The 18,237-nt window shown below is 45.0% G+C and overlaps 1 protein-coding gene across 1 annotated transcript in view; it reads left to right on the forward strand.

Moving 5' to 3' along the window:
* The window catches only part of L3MBTL4 (L3MBTL histone methyl-lysine binding protein 4), a gene marked incomplete at both ends in the record, with an annotated part of 378,564 nt that extends 364,664 nt beyond the window's left edge, over window positions 1-13,900 (forward strand). The window contains 3 exon segments of the mRNA XM_080936343.1: window positions 2,767-2,930; window positions 11,954-12,016; window positions 13,760-13,900. Coding sequence (XP_080792469.1) covers window positions 2,767-2,930; window positions 11,954-12,016; window positions 13,760-13,900 — 368 coding nt within the window.
* Between the last annotated feature and the right edge of the window lie 4,337 nt (window positions 13,901-18,237).

The following is an 18,237-nucleotide window of genomic DNA, read 5'->3' on the forward strand; positions in this document are numbered from 1 at the left end:
TTCCCCTTCACTTTCTGAAAACCAAAAACCACCCTGACGGTGGCCTCAGTACTGTTTGGGGGCTGTCAGCCACACTTTAGGTGTGCTTCCAAGTTTAAGCCTCCAAATGCACAGCTACTTCCAAGACTGAAGTGTTTGAAAATATCTGTCCTTGGAAACACACAGATTCCTTTCCATTTTGAATGCCTCTCGATTTATCTGTGAAACACAAAATCTAATCATAAAACCCTGGTGTCTTTGTACCTTCCAAACATAAGAACCACTGTGTCATTTCAGAGCCTTCTGGGTATTCGGAAGGGTTCTTGTTTAATTTACCCAATTGATGAGTGATGAGATTCACATATGCTTTAGATGAATATTTGTTTAAGTCCGTTCTATTCAGCAAAACAACCCAATTCTAATTTCCAGGTTGGGGGATGTGGAGGCTAGGGTTTAGTCTTTGCTTCTAGTCTTAATCCCAAAGAAGGAGTTTTAACTCTTGGTTTCCTAGGCAGATCAGTGGCACCTACATTGCTACAACTCCACACTAGGCCTTAATGCCAGTAGCTTCAGGGCCTTCTTTTCTTACATGTTCTTGTGCCACCAGACAACTGCATTAAGGAACAACCACATTTGTCAACATACTGGCCTTTTCCAAGGAGGTGTGAAGTGTTTCATCGGAACGTGCAGCCTAACATACTGTTGGCTGAACTACATGAAGAGAGATAACCTATTTACATACTAAAAAGGTCAGCTTGGACAATCAGCAGTTAAAGATGAATTTGCTGCTGGCTGCAACTGGAGCATAAGAATTAGGTAGAAGCCTGCAATTTGGCTGTCTCTTTATCTGGGCAGACAGAAAGCATTAGTAAATATGAGGATGTCTGCTCCAGTCCACAAGAGCTGCACTATTCAGAAGAGCTCAGTGATGGACAGCTCACTCACCAGTAGAGCCTTCCTCATTCTAAGCATGGATGTGACTGGCCACGCGGAGTACAGGTCAGCCTCTCACACTAAAAACTGTAATTATGAGGCAGAAATGTTTGCATAATGATTTTCAAGAATCTTAACAGAATTTAAAACATGAGAACACAATAAGGGGCTCTCAGGTGTGTCATGACTTCTGCCCAACCTTCCTCTTGCATTAGAAAGAAGACTTCCAGATGGTATGAAGCACTTCCATTGTGATCTGCCTTTTAAAGTCTCTAGGTCTCAGTAGATTTAGTTAGCTAATGAATACTAAAAGTATCTTCAAGATGTCGGTATAGGGACAGAGACTTACGTTGACATTTTTAATGTTTTTGCTCTTTATCCATTTGGAGATACAAGGCCATTTCATCAGACCTCTTTCTTAACTATACATGTGTGTATTTGTAAGTATGTAGCTTCACATGCACATACGGATCTGCAAATGTGGTACACATTGCGTGTGCATATGTGGTCATATAATGTGTGTGTCTGTTCATGTACTGAAGGTTCATGAGCATGTGTGTATGTTTTTGTGTTTGCTGATAGGGTTGCATTCGTGTGTGAGTGTGTGTTCATGTGTATGTGTGTGTGTGTGTGTGTGTGTGTGTGTGTACATGGAGATAAGACAACAAACTCAAGTGTCATCTTCAAACACTGTCCACCTTCTCTGAGACGTGATCTCTGAGCCAGGAGCTCCTCAGCTATAGTAGGTACGCTGAGCAGTAAGGATCAGTGATCTGTCCCCATATCCCCTGCACTGACTATGAGCCCATGCCTCCAGGGCAAGCTCTTTTACATGAGTCCTGGAAGCCAGGTTCTCCTGACTTACAGACTGAGCTGTGTCTCCTCAGCCCTCTAGGGAACCTCTCCTGCCCTATCCTGCCACAAGTTCCATCTTAACTGTCTGGATAGAACATAAGAGTAAAGACACTTTGTTTGGTTGTTTGAAATAGATTCTTCCTATGTAACCCAGGGCCAGCCAAGAACTCCCTATGTAGCCAGTGTTGGTCCCACATAATAAATGTCTGCTCCCATCTGTGCTCTGATGTCAGAATTGCATGCCTGATCTACAAGCCCTGACTAATATTCTGAAAGGAGAAGCCCACTAGTGTGGCAGTGTTGAAGAAGCCTCCAGATTTGATGGGTCTCACGGTGGTAAGAACAGCCAGTCTTGGACAAGCTGCAGCCATTGTTCCCTAGAGTTTCTGCTTAACAGAGAAGAGGCCACTTACGGATGTCTGAGCTGAGACGTTTCGTCTTAACTGAGGCTTTTCTCCCTGAATGCCCTGCCTTTGCGTTGCTCCATCCGAGATCAGTACACGCCACTGGAACTCGACTGCACCGGCTGACGTCACAGACATTCTCATGGGAGAACTCATACGCTTCATTCAGTATCAAAGGGCATTTAGGGAGCTCCATGTGAACCTGGGCTCGTTCTTTCTTTATTGATGTCGGAAGTGGCTTCCAGCAGGAAATTGCTCTTTGTGTACACATATATCCCAGGGGGTTCAGTACGCCTGTCTGCCCAGTATTCACAGTCTGTATGGCTCTGACTCTTGGTGTGAGGAAAAGAAAGCTAGGGACAGCCCAGCACCTCACCTGCAGCCAAGAAGAACCCTGTAGAGGTATTTGAACGTGGCTAATGATCAGATACATCTAGGTTTTATACTCGGAGTTTTACACACCTCCTGGTCTAAGTCACTTAAGTGGCACAAACTATATGTGGGGGCTCCTCTAACAGCATTGATTGGGTGTGCATCTTGCACACTGGCTTGCAGTGTCTGTGCCGTGCTCACCCCGTGTTTCTCTCTCTTGCAGAGTACTCAGCCGCACAGGTGCAGCAGATGCTTCACCAATCGCTCTCCATGGCACCCATGTCTGCCCACCCTTTCCGAGACCTCCCCCTCGGCAGGGACCAGCACTGCAAGCTGCTTCCGGCTGACATCCAGGCCAGTGAAGTGGCCAGATGGACAGTGGATGAGGTGAGAGGAACCAGAGGGGGGATGATGGAGTGAAACGCGCTGATTGCTGGTGTCCCCTAATATCCGGGAAAATATCCCCTGCATATCTCGGGTATGTGTGTGTCTTCTCCATAGACCTTAAACTTCAAATCTGAGCAGGAACTTGGACATGCCTTGGAAGAATCTGGGAAAACCCACTGTCTGCCTGTTTGGTGTCTCTCCCTCCACCCTTACTTACCTTAGTGCCAACTCCTGTGTCCTGTCACGGTCCCCATGCTAAGTAGAGCAGAGAAACTGATCCTCCAAATCCACACCCCTGCTGTGACTGGAAGAGCACAGGTGTATAAGGCATGCTTAGAAATCTCTTGTCTTGGAGATTTTGCACTGCCCAGACATTCTGGCACCCCGTGTGCTCTCCTCTAGAGACAGTGTCTGCCTCAATGCATTCTTCCTCTGTGCTACAAGATTACCAGGTAACCCTCTAACTGATTTTTAGCAGACATGTTATTACAACAACCAGTAAGGTGTTTTACATCAGGGAAAGCCAATAAGATTTGACAATGTTGGGTTTGGATGTAATCATGCCTCACTCCTTCGCTTTTCAGTAGGGATCAGGTAAGCTCCGCTGCTTGCTATTCTATTGAAGCTGTGTCTCCAATTTAACCATTTAAGGAGGTACATTGTTTGACTGACAAAGAAACCACGCTGGTCTCAGACAACATCCTTTCAACCTGGGAAACCCTGGTCCTCTCTGAGGACAATACTTAAGCTAGATTGATAAATTAGCTCCAAGCTGTTCACCAAGAGCCTACACCAATCATCTTCCCTTGGAGAGGGTTAAGCTCTCTGTTCTAAGACCCCTGCCCCAAGGCTGTGCAGACGTGAGAAGTATGAAGCAGACTCTGCCCTTCCCCACGGACCTCATCTGAGAGCCTGAGAGTCCTTTTACCCAGGTCACCCAGTAAGAGGAAGAGAGATGCTACTGTTCCTCAGCATGCTCTATCCACCTACTTACTCCTTGTCCATTCTGTGAAGGGGCGGGTTCATATGATCACGGTAGTAGAGTGTGCAGTCAGTGGGCTAGAGAATACAAGGGAGAAGGAAAGACCAGAACCCTGTTCCTAAACAAGCATTTGGGTCTGTTCCTCCTCAGGGAATTGTGCTAGTCTGCAAACGTGTTCATGACCCAAAAGCCAACATAATTAATCCATGTTTATGATGAAATCATTAGTGAAAGAGCCATGAAGAAGTGAGGAGCTCTAACTAACAAACAGTACCTTTCTGACTTCCAAACTAGGCATTCCATGTTCTCTCAACGGCATTTGTGGGGTATTTTCATCTCAATCAGCCAAAGGTCTCTATCCAACTCAATTTCCATCTCAGTCTGCTGCCAGCCACTCTCTGGTCCTAGCAGAGGCTGCGGATCCCTGCTGTAGACTCTGTTTACATTCCCAGAATTCGGTGAAATCAAACCTCTAGAGGCTTGTAAATTTATCAAACAGATTTATATCAGTAAATTCTCACTCCACAAAATGTCCTCATAATGAACTCAGAGCCAATTGATATTGGTATAAACTGCCTGCCTAGATAAGACAAATTGTCCTATAATAATCCGTATCTTATAAGATATTCATAGCTACCTGTGGCTATTTAAAGTCACACAGAGATGAATCATCTTCCTCCTCCTCCATCTTGGCTTCTTCCCTCCGCTCTTTTCTCTCCTGTCGTTCCAAAACTCTGTCCCTGCCTTACTTTTTCACTGCCCAGTCACAGGCCTTGTCTTATCTTGTGCCTGCCCTCACCTGCATAGCCACAAGATTCCCCAAAACTTTTTAAATTGACTTTCTTAGGGCCACATAGTCAGTGCCAGACCCTGAGCTGGAATTTTTTTATTGTGCACTGGGCATAGAGGTAGCTTATGGACAAGATGCCCATAGCTCAGTCAGCAGCTGTGGTCTATTTGGTTGTTGGGCAGCAAATAACTTTCTGGGCACAGTGATTCAGGAAAACAGGAATGATTCTTTTACCAAGAGCCCCCAGAAAGGCAGGGGTCTTGGGTAAGTGGTGTGGTGTGCAATGAAACTCAGTGCATGGAAAGTCGACAATACAAGAAAGACAAAGAATGGAGTGGACCAGATGCAGTGCCTTTTATGGTCTTAGGACTAAGCAGTTTAGCACTTGATTAGGATAGCAGGCCTTTGAGATCTGCAAAGCCAAGGAGTGTCTCTGAAAGAAAGGGAGACGTGGTGTTATCAGGAGAAGGATCTTGGTAGCAATAGGGAGATAGAGTGGGTGGTTCCAAGCCAAAGGAACATGAGAAATTAGAGGTGAGACTCCAAGGCCTGCTATAGTGACAGAAGTTAAGTAAGATGCTGCCATGGCGAGGTGTAAGCAAGGCTGTGGGACGAGTGCCTCCAAAAGCACAGTGCCCAGTTCTGAGATGGGGGTCACCTGAGGATCAAGAAGGCTCCAGGGAGGCGGGGCTACATGGGGACTGATATTCCACCTGACAAAAGCTCTGAGAGAAGACAAGTCATGGGCACACATGTAAGGTTTCCCAGGCCTTCTCAGTTGTTTTCCTAAATAAAAAGCAAGCTACACAGTGCTGAGACTTCCAGTCCAGGGACCGTGGAGTCAGGTGAGAGACCTGAAAGCCTATGCACAATGAGTTTTCTTATAATGGAGGGTGGAAATGTAGGTAAGAAGAATAGCAGCCCCTTCCAGGACCAGAAAGCACTAGGCAGGGGCTGACAGGGAAGGAGGGTCTGTTCTGTTGAACTTTAACATTAAATGACCTTAAAGGCAAGAGGTTGAAGGTGATAGCGGAGAGTGACTGTTCCCTCTTATTAAGACTGGGAATAGATCAAAAGAAGATGTAAAGAGACTAAAATGCTTCAGCTATCTGTTAGAAAGGAGATTTCCAGTTCCTGCATTCTCTATTGCAGATCATGCATATTCTCAGCCTTTTACTGTTGGAAGAGACACTGGGCATTTAAACTAATGAGAAGCCACAGGGAGTCCAAGTGTCTTGTAACAAGGACCCCTGCCCCTGACTCCCCGTGACACCCTGTAACCACGCCTTCCATTGGGGATGTGTTCCAGCGATGCTCTTCTCGCTGCAGCCAAAGCCAAGCCTAGAACACCTGTGACTTATCTCTCACCTGTGACTTATCTCTCACCACACATACTTCTCGACACTGACATATATCCTCAAGAATGAGCTTTGTAGGATTGAAAATGTGGGGTTTAAGGTGTGTCCTGTGCCTTTGCGAATGGGGCAGCTCTCTCAGGATCTGCACAGGGAGGCATTCAGTGAGCAGCATTATCAGTAGGTACCATTGCCAACAGGATGTGAGGTTGCTCTGGACTCCACAACAAGAATGGTAACCAAGGAGGTATTGTTTGAAAGCAGCACAGGTCTGACCTGGATCAAGAGAGCTGTTTCTAGGCTTTGATAGCAGTGGGTATGTTAAGGGGGAGGCCAGGGAAGTCCCTGTGAGGACAAGGTGTGCCGCAGTGAATTCTGGCCTCCTGTGTTAAGTGTCTTTCAGTGAGACCAGTAAAGGGGTGTCTATAGCAGACACTGGGGAGAGAGAATATTCCCTTTGTCTCTGTCCTGGCCTGGAAGACAGACCTCTGCTCCATCTAATGCTACCTGTGAAGAGAAGCCAGATCAAACTCTTTGTCACTGGCCACAGGGCTGAGAACTGGCTTTATCTCCTTTGTCATTGTTTCCAGTCTCTCTCACGGCACTGTTTGCAAAGCATGGGGAGGCTGTGAACTGGGCTTAGTGGCTATGAAATGAAAGGCAAGAACACATGGTATCATATTGTGTGTCATAAATGTTGGTGTTTTCTACCACTGCATTAGAGGTGAAGATGTGAGAACACACTGAGTTATTATCTGTAGAAGCATATTTTTATATCTCAGTGCTAGACATAGTCTATGTAAGAGTTTAAGTTTACAAGATCAAGGAGTAAAATATTTTAGGGTATTTTAAATATATTTTTATACATCTTCGAAGAAAATCTTCTTATTCAGAATAGGTGTGAAACCAAAGTCTATATGAAGAATGAGTGAGAACGACTGAATGGATAAGAGAATGAATGAATGAGTGAATAAATGGATAAGTGAATGAATGAATGAGTGATGAGTGAGTGAGCTGATGAGTTAATGAATGAGTGGATGAATGAACTGGTTCACTTCCCCCACACAGGCTACAGTACACATTTATCATCCCAGGCACAATTTTGTTTGGCTCATATGTAGTTGCTTTTACCTCTTCTATTCTAAAATGTTCCTTAAAGGACAACATATAAATTGTCCTGCTCTCAACCAAGTGCTCCCCTAATGTTCATTAACTATAAAAGATGGCAGGCACTTTAAAAGCAGGCTTAACACAGGAGGCAGTGTTTTGAAAAGTCCAGAGTACTGCTGGCTAAGCACAGCAGCCTTCTGCAATGGAGCCCGTCAAGGGGGGCAAATAAACTCTGCTGTTAAAAACACTAGAGTGAGAGTGGAAACACAGTCCTGGGGGATTTCAGGCTGTGCAGTACAGCGCCCACCTCCAGGCTCAGCAAGAAAGGAAGATGGAAGAAGCAGCCCACCGCAGAAAGGAGGCATGTGAGTTCCAGGGAGGAAGCCAGAGAAAGTAGGTCATGGGGGAACGTGAGATGGATAAAGTGGAAGGCCAGGGGAGAGCCCAGGCACACTCATTCTTCTTAGTCTCCCAAACTGCTGTCTCATGCCTACAATTAACTTTCTCAGAGTCCTTCCAAAATAAAACCTGGATACAGAACCCTGTGCTCCCAAAACTATGGAAGACAGATACCTGTCAGTCCCTGCACCCAGAGTGATTCCCAGAACCGTATGGCCAACAACATACAAGCCCACTGAGCAGCCGTCAAGACAGGGATGCACCTCCAGAAACAGAGCCAAGGGCACAAGTTCATATAGCACCTTTCCACAGCATGGGTGTTCTCCAGAGCCACCATGGCCTTGGTCCCCCGCAAGACCCACTTCATAGGCAGCATGGGGGAGGGGCAGATGCAAATAACAGCCATTTCTTCCTTCAGAGAGTGTCCACTCTCTGAGCTCTTGTCTGCAACGTTTACAGAGAAAGGGTCTTTGACTAGAAGAATGAAAGAAGGCCCTTCAGTATTATTTAGTCTAGTGTGTAAAATCTCACCTTTTACAGTTGCAAACCCTCTAGCCAAACAAGCTTTCTGCTAAAATTCATCATGGAACTTAGTTTTAAGACGGTAAGTATTGCCTAATCATACCAAACAAGGCTTTTAGATATTTTTAAGATCTGGACAAAGACTTCTTTCTTGGTAGAGATCACATCATTGGTGTTTGCCATCAAAAGTAAAAATAGGGACCTTTCCAAGAAACAGAGCATCTGGAACAGGTGGTGAGAACCCACTGTGTGCAGAGAGCCAAGGTGAGGAGAACCCACTGTGTGCAAAAAGCCAAGGTGAGGAACCTAAGTCCCCAGAAAAAAAGTGCCAGTGGCAAGGAAACAGGTGATGTCACCGAGCTGCCCAGACTGTGGTCTGATGATGGTCTCACACACTCGTTATTCCCATTAGAACTGTACATTTGCTGTGGGTGGTGAGCTCTGAGCTAACTATGCTGGAGAAGAGGAAGGAGTCCATGTAGTGCTGGCCACCCAGCGACATACAATGATCAGAGCAAATCTTCTGCAGGGATCAGAAACTCCTGGCACAAGGAATAAGAGACTGTGTCTCGGGCAACTATTTCAGCTTGACGTGGGAGGCTATTGCCCCTGTGTCTGGCACGCCTTCCACACACTGACTTTGAATGAAGTAGAACAAAGCTTATGTCTGGAACCAAGTCCTCATCAACCTTTTCTATTTTTTTCTCTGCCTATGATATTTAATGATTCTTCTTATGAAAGTATCTCTGGCAGTAGACTCAAGGGGCTATTGGCAGCCTGTGGATGCATCTTTTGGGATGTCACAGCTAGAAGACAAAATTGCTATTCACAGCTAGGGATTAGAGTCCAGGAATTTGAACAAGAGCCCCACCATACACAGAAGCACTGTATAGAAGAGCCTCTGCCACGAACTTGGTAGCTCTGAGGCTGAGAACCTGCACTTGGCTTGGCTTCCTTTCTTCATTCCCAGCCTGGCCAGTGTGAAGGATTTGACCACCACCCCTCCCTCTCTCCTGACTTTCATACTTCAAATTAGGCTGTAGACCTCCTACCTAATGAAGGCGGCTTCAGGAGTCCAGGCAGACACTGCAGTGTCACCCTTACAGCTTGTCCTTGGTTGTGGTCCTAGCCCTCACCACACAGCAGCATCTTTCTGAGCCTTGAAAATAAATGTCCAGTGCTTGGACCCCGTCCAGCTCCATTCATTTATAATCTCTGTGGCCTGAGTCCGTGTTTCCGCCGGGCTGCAAGCTCTGCAGGCGATGGCAATGTGTGATGTGTGGCCAAGCCAGGAAGCAGGACTTTGGGCTCCCTGCTGTCTGCTGTCAGAAGCACAAGTCCATCCCAGGGGACCACACCACCCTGCTTTCCCCCACTTGCCTTCTGCTTCTCAGGCTCCTCACTGCTTCTCAGGCTTGTCCTGTTTCTGGGATGGCTCCTGGGATTCTACACATTTGTCAGGAGTTTCAATCTCAGGAAACACTGTTATACTGAAGGAGCCTCCCCCACCCTGATCCTTCCCTGAGCTCCCAAAAGCCTTTGCACCCATCCTGTGGAGGGTCCAGAATGTGACGGACAAGCTGTGCCTTCAGGACATTCTCCTTTGTCCTCTCTCTGAATTAAACCTTAGACTCCACAGAGTTCAGTCCTGTTCAGAGGTGTGCCCATCACAAAGTCTTCATGCATAGTCTTGGTAGACATTCTCGGCCCAGGGAGCAGCCTAGGAAGGATTCAGAGCCATCACTGTCCTGGACTCCTGTAGCCTTTACAGCCTCCTTCAGAGGCTATCATGTCCCCAGGTTCTCATCAAAGTGGCTTGACTGGTGGCCTTTTGTGGCTTTCATCAACTCCCTTCAGATACCAACATATAATCCATGCTTTCTGTCTATCTAGGAAAAGATATTCAGATTAACTTTGCAAACTGACCAGGCCTCCTCCTCTGTCTGAATTCTCTGGGGGCAGAGAGCTTCTGGTGGACCACTAGGTACCGCGCTGAACAAAGCCTGGTCTGACCACACTTATACTGAAGTCCTCCCATAATGGGATGTCTATGCAGGGCACCTACTGGCTGCTTATGGGAGTTTCCTAAAATTCACATCCTCCCTTTCTCATTAGAAGGATAATCATAAATCAGTTCTGCTGAGCCAGACTTGCAGTGCCAGGGCAAATAAAAAAATACAGAGCCAAGTGTCCCCTAGGAGCTGAACTTTCTGAGTTCCATGAACTAAATGTGGCCATAAGAACACAGGTGTGTCTTCTGATGCTGGTCCTCACTATTCTGAGCCCTAAGAATAGTCACCTTATCTGGTATCCAATTCTATAGAACCAGAGTTCACTGATTTCTGGAGTCTTGGAGGATGTGCTCTCCAGTTGGTATAAGGACTTGAGCTTTTGAGGGCTCCCCAGACCTTCCCCCTTTTTGTGAGAAGCACAGGCAGGTGCTCACCATCAAGTCAAACAAGGAGGTAGAAAGACAAAACAAGCAATTTCACCTAAGATCCCAGGAATGCATATACTCCAGTCCCAGCTTAAGGTCAGCCACAGCCTGCTAGATCTGTCAAAACACTCAAGGCCATTGCCATCCACTTATCCAGAGTCCAGAGTCAATGCCATCCACTTATCCAGAGTCCAGAGTCAACACCATCCACTTATCCAGAACCCACACTTGATGGCTATCTGCACTGTAAGGAGTCTAACTATAAGGTGGTTGTGTGTGTGTGTGTGTGTGCATGTCTGTATGTGTGTGTGTGTATGTGTGTGCATGTGTATATATGTGTGTGTGTGTAGGTGTGAGTGTATATGTGTAGGTAGATATGTAGGGGTGTGTTTGTGTGTAGGTGTGTGGGGGGGTGTATGTGTAGGTATGAGTGTAGGAGTGTATGTGTGCAGGTGTGTGGGGGTGTATATGTGTAGGTAGGTATGTGTGTGTGTAGGTGTGTGCTTGTGTGAGTGTGTGTAGTTGTGTGTGTGTAGGTGTGGGTGTGAGTGTGGGTGTATATATGTGTGTAGGTATGTGTGTAGGTTTGTGTGTATAGGTATGTGTGGGGTGTATATGTATAGGTGTGTGTTTATGGGTGTGTGTGTGTGTGTGTGTGAATGTGTGTGTGTAGGTGTGTGTGTAGGTGTGTGTGTAGGTGTGGGGGTTGTATATGTGTAGGTGTATGTGTAGGTATGTGGGGCTGTATATGTATAGGTGTGTGTGTAGGTGTGTGTGTGTGTGTGTGCGCACACACACACACACACACACACACACACACACACACGCATGCACGAGAATGTGTGTGTAGAAGTTAAATTGAAGAGAATGATTTCCAGAACTCAGAGCTTGGAAATAGATAAACTGAATTTTAAGTTCTCTGCTGCTCACTGGCCGAGTAGGATTATGAAATTATTAAGCCTCTCTGAGATTCAATTTTATCATCTTTTATGTGGGGATCTAGTTCAGCATGGATGGGTGGAGTATTCATGGTTCCGGGGACCAGGAGGAATTTGCTATTTAGAAGTGCCTACAAGCAAGGTATTCCTATTATCTTGATGGCCCTGTGATAACTATTTTCCAAGGCCACCATCTCCACATGATTAGGAGGACCAGGTGCAGGAGTCTCTCCCAGTGCCAGAGCTCTACACAGATGTCACTGTCCCTTTTCACTGCTCTGTGCAGGCCAGCTGTGTGGCAAAGAGACGGAGAACACACTAGACACAGGACAAGTCTAATGAGCTAAAAATACGACAATGTGATTCCATAGTTACTGTCTAGATTCCAAGTGTTTGGATCTTGGGGTGTATTTTTATTCACAAGTTATCCAAACCCCCCAACTTATTTCAGGTGCATGTTTTAAATTCATCTTTTTTGTCTGTGTCCTAGGTGGCTGAGTTTGTACAGTCTCTTCTGGGCTGTGATGAACAGGCCAAGTGCTTCAAGAAGGAGATGACAAATGGAAATATTAGATATGTGTCCTCTCTCTTAGTTCCACAAGTACTTTGTTTCCATCTATTTAAGTGTAAGTGAAAGCAGTTAGATGGGGGAGGTGAGAGAAGGGACCACAGAAGAGCCAGCCGGTGCACAGCCATCCCTACCCTTAGTTTTCCTGTCAAAGACACAGAGAGCACCTCTCAGACTATTGTGTGGGAGATTACATGAATTAGATTGCATGAATTAGGCTTCCCATTGGTGGCTCTAAGCAACTTTGGGGAAAGAGTGAAGAGTAAGCCTGGCCCACCTCCCTGCTTGCACCTCCTTCAGCATAGATGTGAGAAGTCAGAGCATCATCCTTGGCATTGCTGCCTCCTGCCTTCCCGTGGTTGGGAATGTTCCCAGTTGCTTAGCATTTCTCATAAGCCAGCATCCATTGTCCAAGGGGCCTCAGAGAAGGCTGGGTCTGCTGCAGATGATAAAGGAGAAAATGTTGATTTTTTTTATCACATGGCTACTACAAACCTTCGGGCACTGAGCTTCTTACAGTTGTCCTTTGTCCTCAAAGCACTCTCTGTAAAGGCAGTTTGCCTTAGAGGCCACCCTCAGGAAATCCAGGCACAGTGGGGGGAGGGACAGTATCACAGACCACCCTCCTGATGACTCTAGAAATTTCACTGTTGTGCTTCATAGTTCCAGGGCCTTACAACCCAGGGAATCTAAAGCCTGAAACACTTGTCCACACTTGAAGTTCAAAGTATGCATGACTCAAGGGGAGCCATGGCATTCTGGGTCCTGGAGCCCTCAGAGCCATACCTCCCTGCAGCATTTTGTAGCATCCCACAAACCTCAGGGCTTTGTAATCTGATAGTGACTATTTAAGTTCAGGGTTCTGTGGTTCCACTAGAGCACAGCACAGCTTGGCTACACCGCACCCAGGCCTGCACACACAGCTCACAGTTCATATGCCCACAAGCTTTCCTGACTTAGAAACACTTCCCTGTCAAATGAGGACAGAGCACAGTCGCAGTATCCAACATGGATTGACACCTGTGCGTACAAGGTCCAGAATTACCATGGTGAAGGTCCTTAATACATCTGTACTCCACAATTTAGACCGGAACCAGGAATCATTCTGGTATCATTTATAGATGTGTTTACAACGTAATAAATAAAACAACTATCACATCTTTTTTCTTGCTTATGATATTTTTATTATAGAAAGAAAAACTTAAAGTTACTGAAAATCTAAAAGGATAAAATTAGAATAAATCACAATTCTGATGGACAAAGATGACTTCTATTTCTATTGAGTATAAAAAAATTCTAATATTCTAGTATTGCTTTGTATTATGATGTGTGTGTGTGTGTTTGTGTGTGTGTGTGTGTCTCAGTGTGGGCACATGCTGCAGTGTGCATTCAGAGATCAGAGGACAATATCAGAACAGTAACGCTAGACAAAGCATGTACGTGGTGCCTTACTCATTGGAGACTTGTTTGGTGATACCTTTAAACATATCAATGGAATTTTTGTGCTCAGGGAAATTACTATATTAAATTTATGTCGAACAAACTGAGAACCCTCAAGTCTAATGTGACTTCTCTATTCTGTGAAAACAATGGTGTTGGGTGGAGGGGACATCCCTCTAGCAAGGACATCTAGAGTCACTGTCATCCTCAGTATCCAGAACTGCTACTGGGGGGTGAACAGATCCCACTGTGAAATTATTACATTTGTTGTTGTTTATTTATTCCCAGCAGATAGATGGCAAAGCCTTCCTGCTTCTGACCCAGGCAGATACTGTCAAAGCACTGAAGACTTACAATTCTATCCTGATGTTCAGGAACTCCCAGAATGTCACTGAAGATGCTGCCTCTGGCAAAGAAGCCAGGAGATAAATGTGCTTCTGAACATCCACTGACACCAGGACTTGTGCTTTTGGGGACATGGTTGGCAGTCATCCACTTGAATTTAATGTCCCCATGGTCATTCCAGTATTTAATCTGGACCCTTTAAAGTATCTGGTTTAGGCATATGGCAGACTTTGATAAATGACCAAGTGCCAATGACTCAAATGCTTAGTTAGGTCCAAGTGTGGGTTTAGGTGCCACCCTTACTGCTCAGCGTGCAGCCAGCAGACTGAAGAAGCCATGTGTGCCTTTCTACTCTCCCCTCTGAAAGGAAACACTTTCCATTCCGCACGTGTGTCTCCTGTGGTAAATGCTCGAAAATTTATTCACCAGAACGCCATGGCTTGCGTTTGTTATCGGTGCCTTGAACAGAAGAGATGGATCCGGTGCTCCTCAGAAGACTCGTGAGGCTTCAGGAAGTGCTAACAAGCACACTGCTTTCATGATCCACGAAGCCTCGTTTTTATTCCCTACCATTCCTTGGTTCTGACTCGAAGGTGCCCTGGAAGCTTACTGCCAGAAGTGTGCCTAGAGGTAACAGGAGGGGTTGGAGGCCATTCCAGGAGCCTGCCGAGACACCCCTGAGGACACGCAATCTAGACTGTCTTGGACACTTGGCATTGGTCAAAGACTCACCTGCATCAACTTCCTCCAGCTCCCAGCCTGGTGAAACTGCAGATGGACTCTCCCCTCATCTGTTGATGATTTATTTTAAACCAATCAGGTCTTCTTTCATGTCTACAGAGGTATGGCAGCAGGACAAAAGACCTCCAGGGAGGAGCTCAGGATGTGTTGACTGTGTCTGACATTCAAGTTGTGGGAAGAAACTTTATAGTTACAAATGATTAGAACCCCAAATCCACAACCCTGTCCTTTTTCATTTGGTAGCAATGGCAGATACCCTCCTGGAAACAAAAGATCATCCAGTTCATCCATCAGTTGTGGGAACCAATGTGGGAGGCACAAGGAAAAAAGCAGACATGACAATTCCCTTCTGCGACATTAAGAATGTTCTCACTTTAACAGAGTTGATTCTGCTTAGAGAATTTCTCTGATTTCTGGTCTCTGAAAAAGGAAAAAAAAAACCTGAAGAAAAAAACTTTAAGTGCTTTAAGGTAAGTTTGATAAGAAATAAAGAATCACAGCTTCTAATGTCTGTGGTGTTTGGTATGTTGGGTTTGTTTGTTTGTTTTGGTAGACTTCTACATGGAATAACGAATCGCTGCTTCTACTGTTAAATGCAAAAGTTGTAACATATTTAAATGTTACTAAGATGTGAAAGTAGACTGTCTCTGTCTCACTGGGTGTGTGGTCACAGCCTGTGCTTGCCCACAATCTACGTTCTGAGTTTTCTCAGCTATGGAAGAACAGAGGTAATTGTATGTGCATCACATAGCAGGGAAACTTGCTGGTTTTGACTGCTATGTCCATTAGGGCATGTTTTCTTAGGGAACCTGTTACAGTGTTCATAGTATGAGAGACTAAGTAATAAAGTTTTTAACTAACACAAGCTTTGGTATTGTTCATTTTATATATTAAAAAACTCTTTTAGAAAGCCTAAGATTTGTGTCTCATATTCTTACTACAAGATATTTCGGGCTGGAGAGATGGCTCAGTGGTTAAGAGCACTGACTGCTCTTCCAGAGGTCCTGAGTTCAAGTCCCAGCAACCACATAGTGGCTCACAACCATCTGTAATGGGATCTTGTTGGTAGCCGTTTGTGCCGCACCCAAAGATGGCACCGGCTTCCTGCCGATGATTCAGCAAACAGAGCTGTTGTCCAGCCTGAGGGACGTAGTGCGCATGTACCACGAACGTCACAGCCGGCTCTCGGGGCATGCTAATGAGATACTGGAGGGCACACCAATCAGATAGCGACACGAGTCTCCTGGGCATATATAAGCAGTGCACTTTTCTTCCACGTGGTCTCCTGCTCAAGAGTACTGTACAATAAAGGTTGTTCACAGAAGAATTCTGTTGCCGAGTGTTGTTCTTGCTGGCGAGACGTTAGGCGCATGACAGGATCTGATGCCTTCTTCTGGTGTGTCTGAAGACAGCTGCAGTGTACTCATATAAAATAAATAAACAAATCTTTAAAACAGATGTTTCATCAGTAGTCTCTAGCACAGAATAAATGACACTGAGGAGAATTAATGTTGAACTATTTTTCCTAGGAGAAACCAGGTATGGATAGATTCATATCTATCTATACTCTCCATCTCAGCATATCCCTAAAGGACACTCAGATCTCTTCACACCCTCATGCCATCATAAAATTGTCAACCAAACCATGAAATAAAAGTCACCCAAGTTGCTCTATTTCTGTGGTGTAAATTCTCCTACCACCACATGACTGGAGGAGGAAGAGGTGAGCACAGCTCATTGTCACAGACTGCTCCCTGCAGGTCGAGCTTTCTCCAAGAGCTCTATATTCCAGCCCTATTTACCCCTTTATCCCCCCTCTTCCATGTGTCAGGCTAGATTTAAACTGGACTTCTTTCTTCCAAGTTCACCGTGTTCTTACTGTTGGGCGCCCTCCACTGCTGTGTATCCCGCTTCAAAGCCAAGTTCAGCATTTCAGTGGTTTTTCTTGGTACCTTCCCTGTAAGTGATCCCACAGAAACCAGTACCTTTCTATTCCACTTCATTCATCAGTGGTATTACTCCATCTTTAACTCTTCCCATCAGTCTAGAAGATGAGTCGCCTGTCATTGACAGCCATGTTTATTGTTGACTCTCTGTTCTTAATGAAGTCTCTGGCACTTATAGGACACACAGCCGTGTGCTGTGTGGTGAATGAAGCAAGACAATCAAACTTTCAAGCCACCTGAATGGTGACAAGTAGCCACATCGGGAGTCTGTTTATGATTTGGGGTTGGAGAATATGTGTGTATTTAAATGTAGGCAGCATGGTGCACACACTGCATTGGCATTTAAAGGCAGAGTAGCCGTATGCAGGATGGCAGCCATTTTTGTATAGTGGCAGGGGAGTGAACTACTAGAGAAGAGAGAAAACTCCTTCCATTCAAGGCATTTTCCCTCCATTCCCACAGGCCAGCCAGTGCTCTCAAGAATGGTCTGAAATATTAAGAGTGACATATTTTGCCCTACCGGAAGGAGTCCCTACATAGTGTCAGAGGTCACACAGTGTCCATAAACCCACAGGCGTGGGGCTTCCTGCCTTCAGCCACTGCTCTGAAATCTCAGCTAGAACATGCCCTTGAGGCAGCAAGAAAGCAAAACATTGTCAGTAGGATTCCAAGAAATAGAAACATCAATATTATTAGAAAAAGTTCTCCCCACATGACCATTTGCACAATACAGCACAAGTCCACATCATGATGCTAGAAATTTAGATCATTAGCAAGAATCTTAAGGGAGCTCAGGACTTCTCAGACTTTACTTGCGGAGTGACCGTAAATTTCAGATAACTTTTGCAAAACTTAAATTATTTCACTTGCAACAACACTAGTACAGTTTAAAACGAACCTACCGTCAACAATTTCTACACACTTCATTTCTCATATTAGACACATGATTTTATATAGCCCACACATTACAAGAATCTTCCAGAATGGCAGCACCAGAGACGGGCTGTGATAGCACGTTATCTCTCCCCAGTCAAATGATGGCTTTCAAAGGTTCTGGAATTTCTGACACAATTCAATTCTGTCTAGAGTTAACCCTCAATCTTCTGAGTCAGAATTAGGATTCTCTGAGGTACAGTAAGGGCACCTGAACCTTGTAGTGAGGCCTGGGTTTGAATGGGATTCTGTTCCTTGTATCACTTGCTTGACCTAAACCGATTCTTAACCTTCCACCCAATGGTCATTTTTCCCATCAATTCAGCTGATTTCTTTCTGTTTGTTTGTTCCATACCATCTTCACAAATACTCCTTTTGCTGTTGCAGCTCCTAGCAGGAACAGACAAATAATACTTTGCATGTGAAATGTTCCTGTGAATATATTCTTATTTTTTGAGAATGTGTTCTCCACAAATATACAATTATAAATCTATTCCTCTTAAAAGTGCCTTCCTTATGCATATATGCATGAAGAACCTGTTTGCTAATAGATCCTAGAATATTCAGAATCCTCATAAATGTATTCCTCTGAATAAATTTATTAATAAATAATATGTTGAGAAGTTTTTTTCCCTCAAAAACGTATTGTGGCTATTCTCACTCAGATTTCAACTTTTACTTCCTCGGGTTTCCAGCTATAGTAGAAACGATGAAGTGAAAACTGTGTCAGCATTGTTCAATTCAAACCTAAGATTAAAAAAATAAACTTGGTGACCAAATCATCCCATTAGTTGATGATCT

The sequence above is a fragment of the Micromys minutus genome (assembly GCF_963924665.1).
Source record: "Micromys minutus genome assembly, chromosome: 23".
Classification (NCBI taxonomy): Eukaryota; Metazoa; Chordata; class Mammalia; order Rodentia; family Muridae; genus Micromys; species Micromys minutus.